At 40.1% G+C, this 19709-nt stretch overlaps 1 protein-coding gene across 4 annotated transcripts in view; it reads left to right on the plus strand.

Annotated features, from left to right (window-relative positions):
- The window catches only part of DCBLD1 (discoidin, CUB and LCCL domain containing 1), a 75445-nt gene that overhangs the window by 46054 nt on the left and 9682 nt on the right, over positions 1–19709 (plus strand). Inside the window, exons 6-15 of one of the 4 annotated variants that reach the window (XR_001599264.2) lie at positions 2600–2733; positions 7714–7754; positions 8739–8954; positions 9297–9418; positions 9691–9838; positions 9934–10041; positions 12334–12421; positions 12655–12704; positions 13578–13697; positions 16007–17190. Coding sequence is in view for 3 of the 4 variants with exons in the window: in XM_016163624.2 (XP_016019110.2) it covers positions 2600–2733; positions 7714–7754; positions 8739–8954; positions 9297–9418; positions 9691–9838; positions 9934–10041; positions 12334–12421; positions 12655–12704; positions 13578–13697; positions 16007–16530 (1551 nt within the window). In the remaining variant the exon portion in view is untranslated. Of the gene's footprint in view, positions 1–2599; positions 2734–7713; positions 7755–8738; positions 8955–9296; positions 9419–9690; positions 9839–9933; positions 10042–12333; positions 12422–12654; positions 12705–13577; positions 13698–16006; positions 19001–19709 lie in introns of those variants that run through there. The other 3 variants (XM_016163624.2, XM_016163625.2, XM_036221242.1) reach the window with 3 other exon arrangements.

Raw genomic sequence — 19709 nt, forward strand, 5'->3', positions numbered from 1 at the left:
TACCGTCAGCCTGTAATTGTGTGAGCCCTGCAAGTGTTCTTCTCTGATGTTCCTTGTATTCCCTGTCCTGAAGAATTACAGTTAAATTATTTTATTTGAATTTAAGACAGTTCACTAATTAACCTAGGCAAGTGGCTTTCTTGTATTTACATTTCAGTGAGACTTAGACCTCAAAATTAGCTAGAAAAATCAAAATATCAATCATACCATTGTTCAAAAGGGAATTTTCAAAAGCCAGATTCAATGAGTGTGATTTTTAAAATTGATACCCCAAAAGCCCCAATTTAAGTAAACATTAATTTTGTTTAAGTTGGTTGGGTGAGAGAGTGCTTTTTAAAGAAAATCTTGGAAAGGGCTGATAACTTTATAATAATAATATGATAGCCAGATCTGTTGGTTATTCTACTGGAGGTGTATCCTAGGCCATGCATTTATATTACAGAAAAATGTAAACTGTAATTAAATAAATCCATTAAAAAGGTATATACCATTGGGTTCCCTCATTATTGGGTACCATGGGAAATTAGAATATTTATTGGCCAGTGATGCTGGTAGGTCTTATTGGCTCGTTGTCTTGCAAACCTGCCCTCTTATAACCAAGGAGTCCCTGGGACATTCCAAGTCCAGTGAGAGCTCACCACAGCGCAGGGCGACCAGAATGAAGACTATAACATCCCAAACCAAATTCCAAGGAAGATAGATAGGGACAGTTGGAATTAGCTGCCTAGCGGACCACTGGACCAATTTTCTACACATGGGCTGAAATAAATAGTGCTGTCCTGCATGGACCCTATAATTTGGGACATAGGGTACCCTTTAGAATCACATGGTGACAACCATTAGAAATGATTGTAGACATCATCAAGTCCAGGCTTTCCATTGTACAGATGAGTTAGGAAGCCAGGCCCACACCAGTGAAATGACTTAAACACACTTAATAGAGTTAGAGGCAGAACCAAGATGAATTTAAATTCAGTACTTTTCCATTACAACTGGCTCTTCCATTTTTTACTTCAAGAGTCTAAAATAGTGACAAGGAATATTTTTAAGAAAAGAAAATTTAGGAAAAATAAAAATGCCAACTCCCTATATAGCTTAACACTATCTTTTTCTCTTCTTCTAATTCTTTTTATTTTCCAAAATCCAGAAGGTCAGTACCTGCATCTGTTTTAGCATTCTCATATTCTCTGTCGGGAAATCTTCCCCCTTTTTTTGGCTATGTCAGCAGTTATTGCAAAAGCGATTCACTTTGCCAAATCCAAACTAGTTTGGGAAATATGAGCTTTCTAAACATCACAAAACTCAATTTTATTGCAACCCTGTTAATTATAAAATACAGTTGGTCTCATTGGCCCTCCTAATATTGCAACCTAAATCCAAGAGAAATTTTCCACTGAAATAAGGTAAACAGCATTGTCATTAACACAAAGAGAAGCTCCCAAGTCCAATTACACAGATACAGTTTTATGAGCTGCTTTTCTCTTTTTGGCATTAGCCACTGTGGAGAAGAGGAGCATTGCTAAAGTTTATTTAGAAAATGATACTTCTCAGCCCCTCAATCCTGGACTGACTCTCTAATCATCCTCCCACACAGATCTGTGCTGATGGAGACCTAGGACCTAGGTACCTCATGGAAAAGTTTCAGTCCTTCCTCCAGCCCCACTTCCCAGCAGGCAATTTCAACCTCAGGGCCACTTGCTATTCATCCAGGCAGGTACTCCTGCTTGGGTTGTCACACCAGGCAATAGCCCTGGAGGGCTAAGCAGGTGCGAGCTGTTTGACCCACTCACAGAGGGTTCCAGAAATGAGATGGCGGCCATGGGCCCTGGGTTGCTTATCACCGCTCTAAGACCCTCATGAAGTTTTCTGCTCCATTTAGTGTTCTGACTTTACTATTTTGTGTTTGATGTCTTTTTAAATCTCTGCATTAATTGTAAAATGAAGCTGTGGTATGGAAGGTTCATCTTCTCAAATGATCCTCAGTATGTATATCTCATAAGCCAATTGTAAGAAACTGATCAGTTTTCTAATTCTGCAGAACAAGCCATCCCAAAATGTAGCGGCTTAAAATAACAACAGTTTATTTGCTGATGAGTTTGTGGGTCAGCAATTTGGGCCAGTTGGTTCTTTAGCTCCCCTTGCCTAGAATCGCTCCTGCGGCTGCAGTCATGTGGTGGGGCACCTGAGGCCACAGCATCAGTGGTGGCCTCACTGCCATGTATAGTAGTTGGCTGGACCACATTATCTGCAGCAGCACAAAGCAAGCTACATGGCCAGTGGGAGGTGACTACACAAGGACATGGCTACTGGAAGGCATTGTTCATTGAGGGGCTACTACTACTGTAAATTACCTATTTACCTACCTGGTGGATAGGTTCCCAAGTTAGCATAAATATGATGACTCCAATGTCATTTTGAGATAGTTATACAATAATTTGTTTTCCTCGCCCTTCTGCTTTTTATTGAAATGAGTTATAGTTTACAATGACACGGATCAAACAGGGATCCTGACAACAAGTTATAACAAAATGGAAAACTCTCACTATATTTTAAATGTATTTTTGAGTAAGCTGTGAGTGATGATGTTGCTGTGTTTCAGACCTCTTTATTGTGCAAAGCCGCCATCCATGCAGGAATAATCGCTGATGAATTGGGCGGTCAGATCAGCGTGCTTCAGCGAAAAGGAATAAGTCGATATGAAGGAACCATGGCCAATGGTGTGCTCTCAAGAGAGTAAGTAGTTTGCCTTTTGTTATGAGTGGAAGGTGACCCCAAAGGCATAATTAATCAGCTCTCAATTTTGAAAGAAGAGAAGACATGTGACACCAAGGGTTTTTCAACTGGGAAAAATATGTGAGTGCTGAGAGCAGCATTTATGGTGTCTGTGTGGGAAGATAAATGCAGCAGTACAAAAGCTCACTGGTTCTGCTGACGAGTAAATTAAAATGGCATGCATCTGAAGTCCCAGGGCAGAGGAGTGTTTCTACTCAGGTGCTGAAGCGGGAGAGAACAAAGCCTCATTCCTTTTTAGTTTTTCCAGTTTTAGTAATTTACTGGTTACTCTTCAGTATTATCAAAGATATTGAAGGTAGACTAGGAGACTTATGTAAAGTCATATAGAACCACAGAGCTCTCCACAAGACCCTTAGAGATGATCTTTTAGTGAATGACTTTTGGGAAGTGAAAAAAAGATGGCTTTTGCTAACATCGTTAACTTCTCTGTTTGGTGTTATCCTCTGCTCTTTTGACTTCATAAGAAAAAAAGTATATCAATTACTTGAAACCTTTCAGCCTCAGCTTTTAATGGTTTCAGGTTTCCTTAGCTCCTGGAGTGGAAAAGTAGAGCCATCAGGACTAAATAAAGGCCCAGCTAGTGGTCTACACATAGAAAGGGGCAGCTTGGAATGGTCCAGAGGCAGGCTCCCTTGGGTGGACTCGTGGTGAGGGAAAAGGCCTCCTCGGGCCACTGTTTTTTTCTCTCCCTTACTCTCTATCTGCCCCTGGAAAGGTCTCCCCACTGCTGCAGCTGTGTTGTTTTTGGATAGGTCGCCACATGGTCTGGCTTCTAGGGATGTGGCACAAAACAGAGGCTATAGGCATTTCAGGATCCAAGAGTTGGAAAAAGTAGGTCAGAATCTCTATCACTAGGCTGTGTGTAGATCTCTTCCTGCCCCCACCAGTTGGCCCTAGTCTCCTCTTGCATGCAGAAAGAATACGATCATATTTTACTGTTCCATTCTTACAAAGGATTGTAGACTATCTTATCTGGTTAAAAAATAATCACCTTGTGGGGGTAGATAGGTTCTCAGGTTAGCGTAAAGACAGTGACTGATGTCATTTTGAGAAAGTTATACAATAATTTTGTCCTCACCCCTACTACTTTTTATTTGAATGCATCATAGTTTAGCAATATTGTGGGTCAGATAGGGATTCTGACCACAAGTTATAACATTGTTTTTAATAGGAAAATGTATTTTACATTTCAAAGAACCAATTTATGAACTCACAAGTGAACTTTGAGACTAAAACCCATTTCTGGGTTTGGGGTTGTTGGCCTGAGCTCACCAGGGAGGGGAAGCTGTGACTGAAACTGGGAAGTTGGTTTAGTACCTTCGTGAAGGAGGTGAGCCTCGGATTTGATGGAAAGCAGGCCCAAGGCTTAGGATGACACAGAGGTAGAGTCAAGACCCGGGAAGCGACACCAGAGAGTTGTGGTGGCCACTGTTATCACACCATGCTTATGTCCAGCGGGCTGGCTGGTAGGTGGCTAAGGAGAAAAGGCAGGGCTCCCACTGGCAATTCTGGGTTATAGGTGGGGCTATCTGGAGATGTTGTTCCAGTCCAGCCCTTTCATAGGCATTGCAAGAAATGCTCTGTAACCTATAAAAGGCAGTCATCCACTAAGGACAGGGGCCATGCCGCACGCTCAAATGGCACGTTCACATCTCTGCATTTGTGTTCTCTTCCTTCCATGACCTTCCCATTTGCTTTCCCCCCTGGACAGGATTTTTTAGCATATCACCTGAATATTCAAAGACAAATTAGTCCCAAATTTGTGCCAAAGGTCAAGATCTAAAAGATTGCACAGGATGCCTTTAGAAACTAAAATCCTTAATCGAATAAATAAAATTTATGATTGTGTGTGTGTGTGTGTATACACACACATGTACTATATATATGAAAATTTATATATGTACACACATGTATTATATAAATGCTCACGTGTGTGTGTGTGTGTGTGTGTGTGTGTGTTCTCATTTATCTATTTTCCTCAAAGTCTTTAGAACATTAAACTTTATGTCCTGATTTATAGTAAAAGTGATTGCTTAAGCACAGGAAACTTTAAATGTCATCTTGACCTTGACTTTTGAGAATTTTTTTTTTAATGTTTTTTGTGGTTTCTTCTATTGATACTAGGGTGCTATTTCAGGAAGGTGACAGGCTGTGGCCTAGATTTGTTGGGTGCTGCTATCTTCAAAAAGAAGGAAGAATTGACCTTTGGCTTTACATCTATTTTTTGGAATCTCTTGCTTGTGTTTATGTACATTGAAATGCTGGTTTTGTAGAAAAATAGGATAGTAAAAAGGTTAACTTGTACTAGTTGGTTTTATTTTACTTTTGAAGAGTAATTATTAAACCTATTTTTAAAAAGTAAACATGTTCTCAGTTACTTCTGCTGCATCAACTAGGCTTAATACATATGAAGTTGCTCTATATAATTTGAAATTAAAATTCATTGCCAAAAAAAAAAAAAAGAGTACAGAAATCTGACCCAGTAATGAATTAGAAAAAGTTTTGCTTTTTATCCCATATACTTATTTGAACAAATTTTCCAGTTTTTGTGTTGGTAGATAGAAAGTCCAGAATTACATCAAGGTCCCTTCTTTTTTCTAGCTCTGTGATTTAGCACTGACTTTTTGTACTGAGCAGAGAAAAGTAAACTATAGGCTAATAAACACAGTCTTTTACTCATTTAGAGTCCCAAATCTTCAGGGAGTGGTTGTTTTCATCTGTGCTGTTTTACTGTTGGGGAACCACTGTACATGCGGTCACTGAACTTCTGTTCCCACACATGATTGTTTGGTGTTCAGGAAAAAACACAGAAGGAAGCACTGCAGCTGAGGAAGGAGTCCCTAAAGTAAATATCCAGGGTTCTTCTGGGGTTCATCCGGGGTCAGGTCACTTCCTGGATCTGAGGAGACCAGAATGGAATCAGGAAGAGGCGCTGACTTCACATAGAGGATGATGGCTCAAACCATCAGCTGAAAGGCTTTTCTTTCTGTTTACATCGGACTATTCTTAATTGCTTCTGTAGCCCCCTGGGAAGGCTGGTAGTTCCAGGAATCTGATTGAATTCATTCACCCTAATATGTGAATGCCTCAGAACTCCAACCTCCCTAGGGCATTTTATTTTTTAAAAGAGGAGAGTTTACTTACCTATAGAATTCTCTAGGCGGTTGTATTCAATTAGTTCAGTGGAGTGAAATGGAAAAGCATATTCCAGCTGATAATGGAGGAAAACCAGGAACCAAACTGTTAAAAGCTGAGCCTTCCTGGCATCTTGTCAGGATTAACTCCAAAGTTATCCTTTTTACCATAACTTCTCTTTTTTAACAACAAAATAAATATTTTAATGTTTCCCGGTAGTGGGAGCAAGTTTAGGCTCTCAGGGTTGCAGCAGTCTTATTTGGACTTATTTGGGCCAAATTTCAAGAGGAATACTTAGTGCAGGAACGTTAGAGAAAACAGACAAATCAGTCAAAGAGAGGCTCTAAATAAATCTTAATAAAATTTAAATATGAATTATAATTATGGGCACTTTTCTTTAAAAGTTGGGAGAGCTGGCTCTTCTGAGCTTAGGCAAATCTCATGACCCTGATGGGCCTGAGTTTTCTCACATGAAAAATGATTGGTGCCTGCATTTTATTCAGTACAGAGATTATAAAAGAACCTTTATGTGTAATACCCCGGCTTATGGAGTCTCTGCCTGAGTGTGGACAGATGTGAAAGAAAAAATCCGTTCCAGAGAGTCTGACTACCTATTACTTCTAAAAATAACATTGACGGGAACGTACTTATACTCTTGTCCAACTATTTTTGGGTTCTCTGTGGATTTCACAGTTTGGCACCCTCTCTGTCCATTATTGTCATACATAATTCAGAATTAAACATTTAAAATAATAAACTGTATTCCAGATTGTAAAATAATGGAAAACACAGTAACATCTACCTTTCTGTGTTTACTTTCAGTCTCTAATATAGCAAGTACTATGCACATGTGATTAATCTTGAGAACTGCAAATTTTCTATTTATTCTATATATTTATACATCATTAAGTTGATGAGGGATTTAAAGGGAGTTAAATACAATGTTGGGCCTTAGGAATCTCTTCTCCACCAAAGGAGACAACTGCAGAACAAAGCTGATTTGATAACTTCTCCCATGAGGTTAATACAAGCTGTAGAGCAGCAGGGCTCCAGAGGCCCGAGGATCAATGCTGATGAGAAGGAGGACTGTCCTGCAGCGGTGAGATGTTTTGAGTTTTCTCTGGCTTCACCCTGTCATTCAGAAACAGCCTAGAGAGTTCATGGCTGGGTGTGGGTGCTGGGCACTACAGGTAAAATGAGTGTGATTGGAGAGACTGCGCTGAGGCTGTCTGGAGCAACATGCTGGGGCAGGACCCCTCAGGGAAGGAGTAGGGAAGGCTACACGAAGGCAGCTAGCAAATAACATGCTGCGCCAAAAGTAACCAGGCTTCTTCATTTCTCTTAATGGTAACCTGATTGTTGACAAAGCGTAGGACACTTAAGGTGACTGCTGAAGCAAAGGAATTATTCAGGGCAATGATTTCTGCCTCCAGCACAATGTGTTAATTAATTGGGATTTAAGGTTGTTCCTGGTACTGTATGTCTGTACATTTCTTTCCAATACAATGTGGCGTGATGGAAACAACACAGGATTTTGATTTAAAAGCAGTGTCTCAGACTCTTCCTACCTGTATGAATTTAGGGAAGTTGCTTATCTTTGATGGGCCTGATTTTCTTGATCTGTAAAATACGAGTGATGAAGATAACAAAGGTGGCCTTGTCAGGGTGCTGCGAAGCTCATGGTGGGTGCGGGCAGGCTCTCCGAGCCCTGTGCTATAGTGCTTTGTCGGTCATTCAGATCCAGTTAAGCAACTCATTTCCTCGTGTTTGTGTTTACTATTTCAGTGGTTCCCTGTCAGACAAGCGATTTCTGTTTACTTCCAATGGTAAGAATCATGCTTTCCTGAAGAATATGATAAAACCATCAGTGGTAGTTTATTCCTCCATACTCTTCCAATGATAAAATCTCAAGTTCTTTTTTCTTTCATTTTTCTTCAGATCTCATAGCACCAAATATGCTATGACTTAAAAAATACAAAAGAGAATAAACCCAATTAACATTAAGCAGAAAATATTTTTCTTTATAATCTAAGCTCTCTCAGACTTTTGCCAAAAAGAATGAATATTTGAAATGACATTAAGATAAATTTCTTTATGTTAGGTTTTAACAGAAAAGGGTTTTAAATAATGCAATTTTGATTTGTGGTTATCTTAAGTTACTGCAAATGAGTATATAAAATAAAAGGCTTTTTATTCCCTCCATTATGGAATATATTTTGTGTAAATATTCTTCTTCCTCACACAAAGTGAGATATTTTTAAGAAGAACAATACGAATATGTCTTCTTTGCCCAGGAAGATGAGGGTGGCCTTTATTTACCCCCTCCACATTGCTTTGGACTTGGTATAAGAAGGTCCTAAAGGTGTGTGTTGGGTACAATTCACTAATGTTCAGAGTACCTGACCTACCTGCTGTTCAAAGGTACAGAGAATGGCGTCCCACTCTAATCAAGTGAGAAGAACCTCAGCATTTTAAACCTTTAATACACATTGATTGCACTTTGTTGAAATCAGGATGGATTTAGGTTAGAAAGGAAAATTTACAGTGGGATCAAAGCGATGTCATTTAGAAGAGACAGGACTTTCATGAGGTCTATTAAAAACAGTGGCAACAATTTCAAGACATTGCAGTATAAATGAGTCAAATGCAAGTCTGGATATTTAAAAAACTAGTAATTAAACAGTTGATTTACTATCTTAATGGAAGTAAAACAACTGAATGATTCTGGATGAGGTGGGGTACCTTTGTCTTTTTGCTTTCATTTTGTTTTATATAAGAATTATTTCCTGCCCCCCCCCCTTTTTTCCTAGGTTGCAGCAGATCCTTGAGTTTGGAATCTGACAAGCAAATCACAGCTTCTTCTTCTTGGCAATGGGTCAATGATATTGGCGAACAAGTTCTTTGGTCTCCTAGCCAAGCTCGACTTCAGGACCAAGGACCATCATGGGCTTCAGGGGACAGCAGCAAAAACCACAAACAACGAGAGTGGCTGGAGATAGATTTGGGAGAGAAAAAGAAAATAACAGGTACTGACAGTAGTGCAATTTCACAAATACAAAATGACTTATGGTTGAAAGTATGTCTTTCTCTACCTCAAAGTACTTTACGTCTTAATCTTCACATTGTCTCTGTGGGAAGAACCTGTGTACGGGTTATAAATATGGATGTGTGGGTTAGAGGGCTGATTTCTCAATGGCAAAACCTTTTTATGGTATATTGTCAGTGTGAAAATACATCAGGTTTCTAAATGCGAATAAGGAAAGTTGGCCTATAAAATGATTTCAGATTCCAAATTAGATGGGGGAGGGGGGGAGGAACCTGATATACATATTTTAAAAACTGACCTATGAATAATGTCTTCTTATAAGGAATTAGGACGACAGGATCCACACAGTCAAATTTCAACTTTTATGTTAAGAGGTTTGTGATGAACTTCAAAAACAACTCTAAGTGGAGGACCTACAAAGGAATTGTGAATAATGAAGAAAAGGTAAGAGAAACTCGGGAGGAAAGAAATGATTGTGAGAGCAGGTCTCCAAATGCTTTCATCAATGTGTTTCCAGAAAACAGATTTGAAGCCTTACCTGAGATAACTTGGCCTTTGTTTGCAAAGTCTTGCATCTTCAATATCATGAGTGTCTATAAAAATGCAACAGATATAGAATCTTGGGTTTGGTTTCATGTAACGAGGTATGGGTGAGTTGACAAAGACTTAAAAATGAACTAATAGAATCTTCAGTTAAAAATTACCTATTTCTACAGGTGTTTCAGGGCAACTTTAATTTTCGGGATCCAGTGAGGAACAATTTCATCCCTCCCATCGTGGCCAGATATGTACGGATTGTCCCCCAGACGTGGCACCAGAGGATCGCCTTGAAAGTGGAGCTCATCGGTTGCCAGATTACACAAGGTAGGATTCAGGGCAAGTCAGTGAATAGTTTGATTCTGGTCATGTCCTTTGCTGCATTCTTGTTACTAATGTGGTTTTTCCACCGTCTCTCTCAGGTAATGATTCATTGGTATGGCGCAAAACAAGTCCAAATTCTGTTGGTTCAACTAAAAGAGAAGATGAGACAATCACAAAACTCATCCCCTCTGAAGAAGTGCCCACAGGTAGAGCAGTTATTGTTTTGTGATTTCCTCAGGGGTGTAACTGGTACTGCATCCAAAATTACAGTATCTTCAAATTTTTTTTTCTTTGTCATATAACGTCTGGAAGCAGATGGCTCAGACATGTCTGCACTTGTGTAAAATGATGTCCACAACTATTTATTGCAGTATTGCAAGTAGAAAAGAAGTGTTTACCCTTTAAACACTAGGTAAATATTTTATGGGAAAATACTTGCATATCCATGCAATGGAATGTTCTGCAGCCATGAAAAATAATGTGTTAGTAATATAGAGAGCTCTCTGAGATAAATCGACAAATAAGTACAGTATAGAACAGTTCATATAGAATTCTATTATGTGTGTAAAAAAAGGGTAAAAAAATTGTATATATATACATATACATATATATGTGTGGATATATATGTATATATATGCACACACACGTGTGTGTGTGTGTGTGTGTGTGTGTGTGTGTGTGTGTGTATGTGTGTGTATTCTAGCATTTCTGGGAGAATGTCAGGAAGTATAGTTTGGCTACCTGTGGAGGAAAAACAGAAGTGGGAGAGAGACATTACATTCCAACCTTTAGATACTTTTTACATTCTGAACATGTAAGGCTATGATCTGTTCGAGTAATGAATATTAAAAGTACGTTTATTTTTTTAGAATATAAAACTATTTGCATAGTAATTTTATGAAATTTGGAAAGATTAGAGGAATATAAGTAAGAAAAAAATAAGCCATAAATCAGCATCCAGATAATCACCAAATTCTATTGTATCTAATCAATTATATTTATATTCATAACTTTGAGACAAAACAGTAGCACACTGTATATTCTATTCTGTAGCATGTATTTTTCACTTAAAATTGTATTATGAGCATTTTTCAATGTTACAAATATGTAAAAAACAATTATATCTTTATAGTATTTTTGCATATGGAAATACCATTATTTAGTTAACCATTCCCCTATTGTTAGATGTTTAAGTTAAATTTTTCCTAAATTTCCGCTCTATAAATAACACTGCAGTTATTTATATAAGTTCCTTTCTAAGTTCCTTATCCTCCCTTTCATGAACTATACGTTACCACTCCTGGTTGTCCCTTTATTTTCTTCCCAGGGTTCACAGATAAAGAATGACGAACAAATATTTCTTTTTTAGTTTGTATAGTTTCTATAAGCTTGGAGCCTGCTGTAGTAGCTAGTAAAGTGGCCTCCTTTTTTAAAGCAGGCATTGTAGGAAGACATGGTCTGGTGTTTCATGCTGCAGAGCAGAAATGCTGTTTGAGATCACCAGGCTGCATTTTCTTTTAGTTCACAGCCCCAAAGCTCTAGAACGGGGAAGCCCAGGGTCCCCAGTCCTCTGTTATTGCCCAGGTCCAAACGTGCCCACCATCAAGGGGAACTGGTTGCTTGAGCAAAGCTTAAGAGCTCTGCACTGTGCTGAAATCTGTTACCTATCTGAATAGCTTCTGGCTGGGTGGGCCAGCTTTAAATCTTCCCCTTCGGTTCTGACTTTTGGGCTCTAATATGGTCCAAGCAACAAGCTCAGAGACAATATAAATCCCTGAGGAACACTGAAAACTATTTTTTGGAACGAAATCTTGCCATTTCCAACAACGTAGATGGACCTAGAGGGTATTATGCTAAGTAAAATAAGTCAGACGGAGAAAGACAAATACCATATGATTTCACTTGTATGTGGAGTCTAAAAAAAAAAAAAACAAATAAACAAACAAAGCAAAAACAGACTTATGGATATAGAGTACATGTTGATGGTTGCCAGATGGGAGGGAGGTTGCAGGGGACGGGAGGGGATTAAGAAGTACAAATTGCTCATTATAAAAACAGTCACAGGGATGTAAAGTACAGCATAGGGAATGTGATCAATAGTATTATAATAGCTCCATATGGTGTCATTTGGATACTAGATATTTTGGAGTGATCATTTCATAAGTTTATATAAATGTCTAATCTCTATGTCGTACACCCGAAACTAATATAATATTGTATGTCAGCTATAATTGAAACATATGTTTTCATTGTTAAACAAACAAAAAAAAATTTTAAAGAAAACTGCCTCGGGAGTGGGAGGGATAAATTTTATTTTCCTAAAATTAGCCAGGGTTTTGAATACTCTCATTTTGCATTCCAATGTCAGTAATAGCCTACCTCGTATTCGTTTTCCCCATATATTGACCCACTGAAAACTTTTCAAATAAATGTTGTGTTTTAGATCATGAAATGTGGTTGCAGGTCATTTCTGTTTTAATGTGCTTCCTCCCTCTTAGGAATAAATGTCACAATGATTGCTATTCCATTGGTGCTCCTCCTTGCTCTGCTGATTGTTGGAATGGGAATCTTTGCAGCCCTAAGAAAGTAGGTGACTTTACACTTTTAAATTTCTTTTCTAATTAAATAAACAATCAAAACCCAAAAAGGTTACTCTTCAAATATTCATGTGTAGAAATGCAGCATTACTTCTTCCAAGGTAAAATGTTAACATATTTTCCAAACAAGTTGGTAGAGGTGGAGGTCTCAGGTATTATTTTAGAAATGGTACTTATTTAGAAATGTTTTCAGTAGGATTTTTTGTTTGTTTGTTTCAATAGGAGGAAGAAGAACGGAAATCCTTATGGATCCGCTAAGGCTCAGAAAACAGGTTGGTTGAAAACTCTGTCTTCAGTTTCATTTGGTTCTTGAGGAAGGGACAGAATCTGCTAATTAAAAGCATGATCAGGTCTGGAGCCCACACTTGCATTGTTAAAAAAATAAGATCTATAGCTTTTAAGTTAGCAAATTTATAAGGAAGGATTATATTGTATCCAGACTTTTTAATTCAGAATTTTCAGGGTCACTTTACTTTTACTTTTGTTCAACATCATCCCATCGTTTATCAACATCTTTTTTTTGGAGGGGAGGCACTGGAATTTAGGCCACCACATTGCCAGTCATCAAGGAGAAGTTATAAAAGCCCCTCCTGTGACCTGAACTTTGTCCAGCACTCAGCATCTGCAGGCTTCCAGTATATTTTCCACTCTGGGAAAGTGAGGGAAGGACATAGCAGGGCTCATATTTAGGTTTCAGAAAATTTTTAGGACACAGGACACCCAAGCAATGCACTGGCTACAGTCCAGAGAGAAAGGGCAGCGAGGCAGGACCTCTGAGAATCTCAGGGACAACTTGGGACTCCGCCTTCACAGGCTCTAGACAGCCAGCTGTGTTGACTCCTTTGGGTCACGAATACCGTGTCAGTGCAGACTGGTCTGACATAGGGATAATCCGGGACCTGCGGGTATACAGATACATTTTAAAGGCACAGTGAAAGGCATAATGGAAAGTATAGTGTTTGTATTATAACAAGCTCAGCCTGCTGTTTCTGCCACACACATTTGAAACACTGTGCCTGGGAATTTATCACAAGGTCTGCCTGCAAAAGGCAGCCTGACTTCTGGCTCACGGAGGAGGACACATCATGGAGTATGTGCGTTACACTTCTGAGATACTACTTTGTTTTGTGTTATCTTTATTCCAGACTGTTGGAAGCAGATTAAATATCCTTTTGCCAGACAACAGTCAGCTGAGTTTACCATCAGCTATGATAATGAAAAGGAGATGACACAAAAGTTAGATCTCATCTCAAGTGCTATGGCAGGTAAGTGTCAAGCCTCTGTGACAGTGCCGTTCAGGAGGTGTTGCCTGTGGGAGAAGGGAGACCAGGAGAAAAATAAGACTAAAATCTTTTTGTTTAGTTAGGGTCCTATAATCAGTAACGTGTGAAGTTTCTGAAGTACCACTAAAATCTGGACGCCCGTGTTTGTTTTTGTTACTAAGGTTTCGTTTAAGGCACTAGGAAAGATGAACTAGGGACTAGAAAGATGGATTAAGCACAGCTATTGCCTTTGAGGAAGAGGCAATGAGAGGCAGGAGATGAAGTAATCTTCAGTGTTAGAATGGCCATCGTTGAGAGTCGAGCTTCTCAAACTATCTATGTGGAAGATCCACTTCTTGCTTTTTTTTAAAAAAATTCCTCATCCATTAAGGACTAGTACTTTGTAAAATACAATAGAAATTAGTAGTAATAATGAAGTTTTTAAAAAAGACATACAAAATATAAAGCTCATTTTTAATTAGACTCGAGGGATTTAAAATTACTCTCTCAAATTGCTATAAGTTTCCAAACACTTCCTCTCAGTTTGTGTAATCTCTTTGCAGACCTGTCACAAACAGTTCTCAGATATGTAAGTGTCTACAGACTACACTGAGTAGCACTGCTCTAGCTTCTTGCTTCTCAAAGTGTGTTTTAAGGACCAGCAGCAGCATTTGGGAGCTTGCTAGAAATGTGGGCTTTCAGGCCATGCCCGAGGCCTACTGAACCAGAAGTTCCTGGGTGTGCTTGTATATACCAGCTTTGGAGAGGTGTCAGTAGAAAGGTTGTCTGAGCCACTTCAGAGGCAAAGAGAACATCTCTCCAACTGAAATTCGTCTTCTTGTTCCTTTCCCCCAATAATTCTAGTTCTATCTTAGGGGTGAAGCCAGAGAGGCGAGAACCCCTTGTCTGTCCTTTTCTGCCTTTCATTCTCCTTCAGATTCCAATGCAGCCTCTTCTTCCTCATGGCGTGGTCCTTCTTGAGCTCCTACATGTGCAAGGCCCAGGTCCCGCTCTTTCCCCCATTCATCCGCAGTCTCCCCTCGCGAGCTGTCTCACCCACTCCGAAGCTCTCAGCAGAGTCCTTCCTTGCATATGTGTCCTCTCTGCTGCTCATGCCCAGACTTCCTTCCTGGTCCCCAATAAGTCAGTAATTCTCATCTGCTGGACATCTCCACCTGAAGTGTCACCAGATCTTCAGGGGGTCAAAAATCGAACCCCTTGTTCCTAACCCTCCCCACCTATGTTCCGCGCATCCCTCTTCTAAGTGGCTTCCCAGCTCTGCATCCCTGTCTTCCAGGATTAACCTGAGAAGGGTCTTTGGCGCCCCTCTTTCCTCATACCCTATGTATATCATTGGTAATAAAGTCCTCTGGTTGCTAAGTATGGCCTTTCCGAAGCTGCTTTCCGTTCCCTAGCTTGTGTTTTCCGTTTCATTTCTCTTTGCGTCTTACTCTTTGTTTTGTTTTGTTTTGTTTCGTTTTGTTTTTGATCTTTTCTTCTTCAGTCTACCACCTGGAGTTACCTTTAACCGTTACAGTCTCTTATTTAGAATCCTCAGTAGGTTTCTACAGAATTAAATCAAGCTTCCTAGCAACACACTCAGCGCTTCTGAAGATCTAGCATATGGTTAACAGTGGACACTGGGGACCTGTGCTTGAATTCTCACTCCACTGGCTGCCAGCTGTGTGATTCTGGAAAATTTACTTTCTCTCTGCTTCATTTTTTCATTATGTAAAATGGAGTAATAGTTCCTAGCTCGTAGTACTTATTTTTTTTTTTTTGGAGGATTTAATTAATTAATATCTTAATATCTTAGAATAATACCTGACATAGAGTAACAACTACATAATTGTGAGTTGTAATCATCATCACCATTATCATTAGTCCCCAGCCTACTATTTTGAATTCTATTAAACTAGTCCATGTCCCTCATACTCTGACCACATCAAACTGTTTTCATGGTTTAATAGGTTGTTTAAGCACTTTTCCATCCACGTCCAAATTTTGGCATTTTAAGAGCTACTATAAACACTCCATGAAGCATTTCCCCCCATGCCCCTAGATAGGGTTAAACGTAACCTGGGCTTCTCTAGGTTCCTGTGACCCTGGAGGCTTCCTAAAGCAGGCATATAGTTGTGCATGCCCCTGAGTGTGGCCTCTGAGTGTGACGTGTTGGTGTCTCTCACCATGCCTGGTCCACATTAGGCACTCAGCAGAGTCGGTTGGGCAGAGTGCCCTCTACAAAAATAACTAGCTCGCCCATGTATCCATGTGCTAAACAAATGATGTGCCATCTGCTCTTTCGATTTCAGATTACCAGCAGCCTCTCATGATTGGCACCGGAACTGTCACAAGGAAGGGTTCCACCTTCCGACCCATGGACTCTGAGGCGGATGAGGCGGGGGCGAGTGCCGAGGCCCGCAGCCACTACGACTGCCCTCTCCCCATGGGCCGCCACGAGTATGCACTGCCCTTGACCAACACGGAGCCCGAGTACGCCACGCCCATCGTGGAGCGGCACCTGGCCCGGGCGCACACCTTCTCCGCGCAGAGTGGCTACCGTGTGCCGGGGCCCCAGCTGGCACACAAACACTCCCTCTCTTCTGGCAGCTTCTCCCCAGCTGCAGCGGCAGCTGGCGCCACAAGTACCGGCTACCAAAGGCCGCAGAGCCCCACGCCCGCCAACCCAGGCTACTCTCAGCCCAAAGCAGGGGGCTGCTCAACCGCAGAGTGCGCACAACCAGATTATCAGAAGCCCCAGATGAATGATGCTTACTCAGCCCCCAGAGACTGCCTGAAACCCCTCAACCAGACGGCTGTGACTGCTCTTTTGTGAACATAATGTGAAACAAACCTGCTGTGGTACTGAGCATCCTGCTGTGTGCGGCACTGGAAGAAGGGATGTGTGTGTGTGTGTGTGTGTGTGTGTGTGTGTGTGGTGCATGAGAAATTTAATAGGATCCTCCGGTGGAGTCCTAGAGACCACCTCCCAAACTGTTTACAAAGATGTGCAGCTGGGCAAGAAGTCTGTTGAGTTTTGTTGGGCTAGAAAAATGAAAATTTTTAGATGGCATTTTCATTTTTCTAACTGTGATATTGAGCTGCTTTGGTGTAAAATGTGCAATCTGTACAGTTATATTTAACAAGAATTAAAGTAACTTAAGTTTGCTTTTTCAGATTTTAGTTCTGCACAGAGGTTAAGTGGGAGAATGCAGCTATTGCAAAAACGTATATAAAAGTATGTTCACTGTTAAAATATATTTTATATGATACTATGTTAGCAGCAGGTCTGTTTAAACATAATCTTTTTTTTTTGTGGCTTATTTTCTTTCCTTCGATAACTAGAACTAAAAGCATCGTTAACATTCTTCTGGAAGGAATGAAATTACTTGAAGCATGAAAAGCACACCAGGGTGGTTGTTAACAATTATGATTGCAGATTTTAAAACACAGAGAACCACCTCAGCAACTACCTGTTCTGTAGACTCCACTTCAGGTAAGATGCGCAGTGGCCAGTCAGTAAATTCACAGAGCAGGAGGTCACTGGCTTGCAGGGGACCGCGCTGCCCACACCTGCCGGACCAGGTTCCTGGGGAACTGGCCTCCATCACACTTCGCTTCTTCCTCACCTCAGACCTGGCAGATGCTGTATGGCTTTCACGTACAAATCCACCTTATCAAGCTCTGTGAAGCCAAAAGCTGACTTATCAGTAACCCAAACTGCTCTTCCAACAAATCGAATGAAGGTGGCACAGCAATTACAGCCTGAATTACTATATCAGATGTTTTTGTACCTCAGGCTAAAAATATTGCTGAGGTCAGATGCCCACGCTTTTCATGACTTTCTTCAGAAATAGCACATTATACCCTGAAGCACACAAAAAAGAAGTTATTTGAGCTGTGTTCTTACAAATCTACACAGAGCTTTTCTACTGAGATGGTTGGGAACTGAACTGATTTTGTAAGGAACACTTTTCCCCTCTAGTATGTGTCTAAGTTCCAAGTTAGCCCAGACCTCAGCTGTACCTCATGTTCAGTAGTCTTTAGCTGAGTTTGCCTTGTGAGTTTGCTGTGGGGGATTTAACCTCTTTTGCCAAAGAGGAAAATATACATTTGTTAGTTTGTTTTAATAGAAAATGTGGACCAAAAAATTCTTTCACTAAAAAAATGTATTATAATCCTATTTGTATGGCTGTGACTTTCTGTGAAACATATAAATGTTAAAATAGTGAGGGTGCTGGAAGGTTGTGGCAGATTATCTGTGGGTTATTGTGGCAGATAAACTGTTTACGTTGTGTTTACATGGTTTTATATGCATACTAATATAATACACTATGCCAAATCAAAGTGCCTGCACCTCTCATTGCTGTCTGCTTGCTGGCCTGTTGAAGGCACTTGTGGCTCGGGCACCGTGAAAGGGCAAGTGGTACAGCAAAAAGAGCACAGGCTTGGGGACAGATGGGTGGATTGGGCCTGGGGATATCAGGAGAAATAACTAGAAGTAGGGAGTCCTGAATAATTGGTTAAGGGTGCATATTTGTTTTTTTCTGGTTGATTGTAATTTGCAAATGGGTACAAAAATTAGGGAATATAACAGTTATTAACTAAATTTTAGCAATTTGGGGTCAATCACTACAGATGTTGCTTGGCCTCCTGTATTGTTACCAGAAATAGTGGTCTGACTTCTTATAGGTCCAATTTATAGGAGGCTGACTGTCTGACTGTCTGAGCTGGTTACTGTGGTTAATGTGTCAGTTTCTTATATTTATTGCTATATGGTCTGGTTATTTTCCATTTGTATATTTAGTCTGTCATTATATAACCTTGAGCCTCAGTTTCTTCATGTGTCAAAATGATGCTAATGTGCCTTCCTCCAACTTCCTCCAAGGCTTACAGATAAGAATTAATTTGGACAGCATTTATCAAAGTGTTTGTTCTATAGAAGGCTTTTTTTTTTTTTTCCTCAGTGGGCTGTGCATAGCATTTTAACATTAAAATACTTGTCCATAAGAATAGATCTTTTAGAAAATAGGTATCTTATAATGGAGCTGTCTTCTTTGTCTGTCACGTTTCTTCCCCCATGCTCATGATCTAATCATGACTGAAAGGAGGGAACAGGACTTTGTTTTGAAACAGCACTTCCTCAGGGTGGCCTCACTGTGTAGACCAGGGTGAGTGAGTGGAAAGGTCTGATAAACCCTACATAGCAGAGCCTAAAACTACAGGATAAGAGCAGAAAAATACTATGTCTTTCTTTTTCAGTGTTTTGCAATGTTGGCATGTATGATAAAGTGAGAATGAGATCATTCTAATTTTCTGGTTTCTTCTATGTTATCGAATCCTGTTGATAGGCAAAGAGTGCATGCATTCTGTCACATCTTACGATTGTGGTGGAAACATCTGCTCTGACAAAACCACTGACTGCAGAGACAGCTGAAACTTTGCTATGGGTTTTATTACTATTATTTAAACTTTCATTAGTATTTATAATCAGCCTAGAAAACATCAAGAAAGGATGTGAGAGATTGTTGTTTATTACACTTGCTTTGGATTCTTAGCAGAGAGTGAAATCACATTTATATTATAGGTGCAACTGTGGAAACTATCATTAACCTTTCATAAACATATCACCACAAAGCCTTTCATAAACACATCAGTTCAGCAGTCCAGGTTGGCCTCACTAGTCTCAGAATGGTTCCCTTGCATTCATTCATGCACCTAATAGTTTACTAAAGTTCTGAGAGCAACGTTCACCTGTACTACTTAAATTGAGAGAGCTGCCTGGGATCTGGCCTGAACCTACGAACAGTTGAGTCTCACTAATGTGAAGCTAGGGTTGATTACAATCCTGCTAGTGGCCCTTACACCAGACACAGCCCATCCAGTCACCCAGCGCTCTCCTTGAACCCCTGCTGCCATATTCGCTGCCCACTACAGGTCTCTCTCCCAGCCTCTCTCGATTCTGGGAATAAATTTCCCTAGAGTCTTTAAAGACTTTTGCTCTGCTTTTGGTGT

The sequence above is a fragment of the Rousettus aegyptiacus genome, unplaced genomic scaffold, assembly GCF_014176215.1.
Source record: "Rousettus aegyptiacus isolate mRouAeg1 unplaced genomic scaffold, mRouAeg1.p scaffold_m13_p_1, whole genome shotgun sequence".
Classification (NCBI taxonomy): Eukaryota; Metazoa; Chordata; class Mammalia; order Chiroptera; family Pteropodidae; genus Rousettus; species Rousettus aegyptiacus.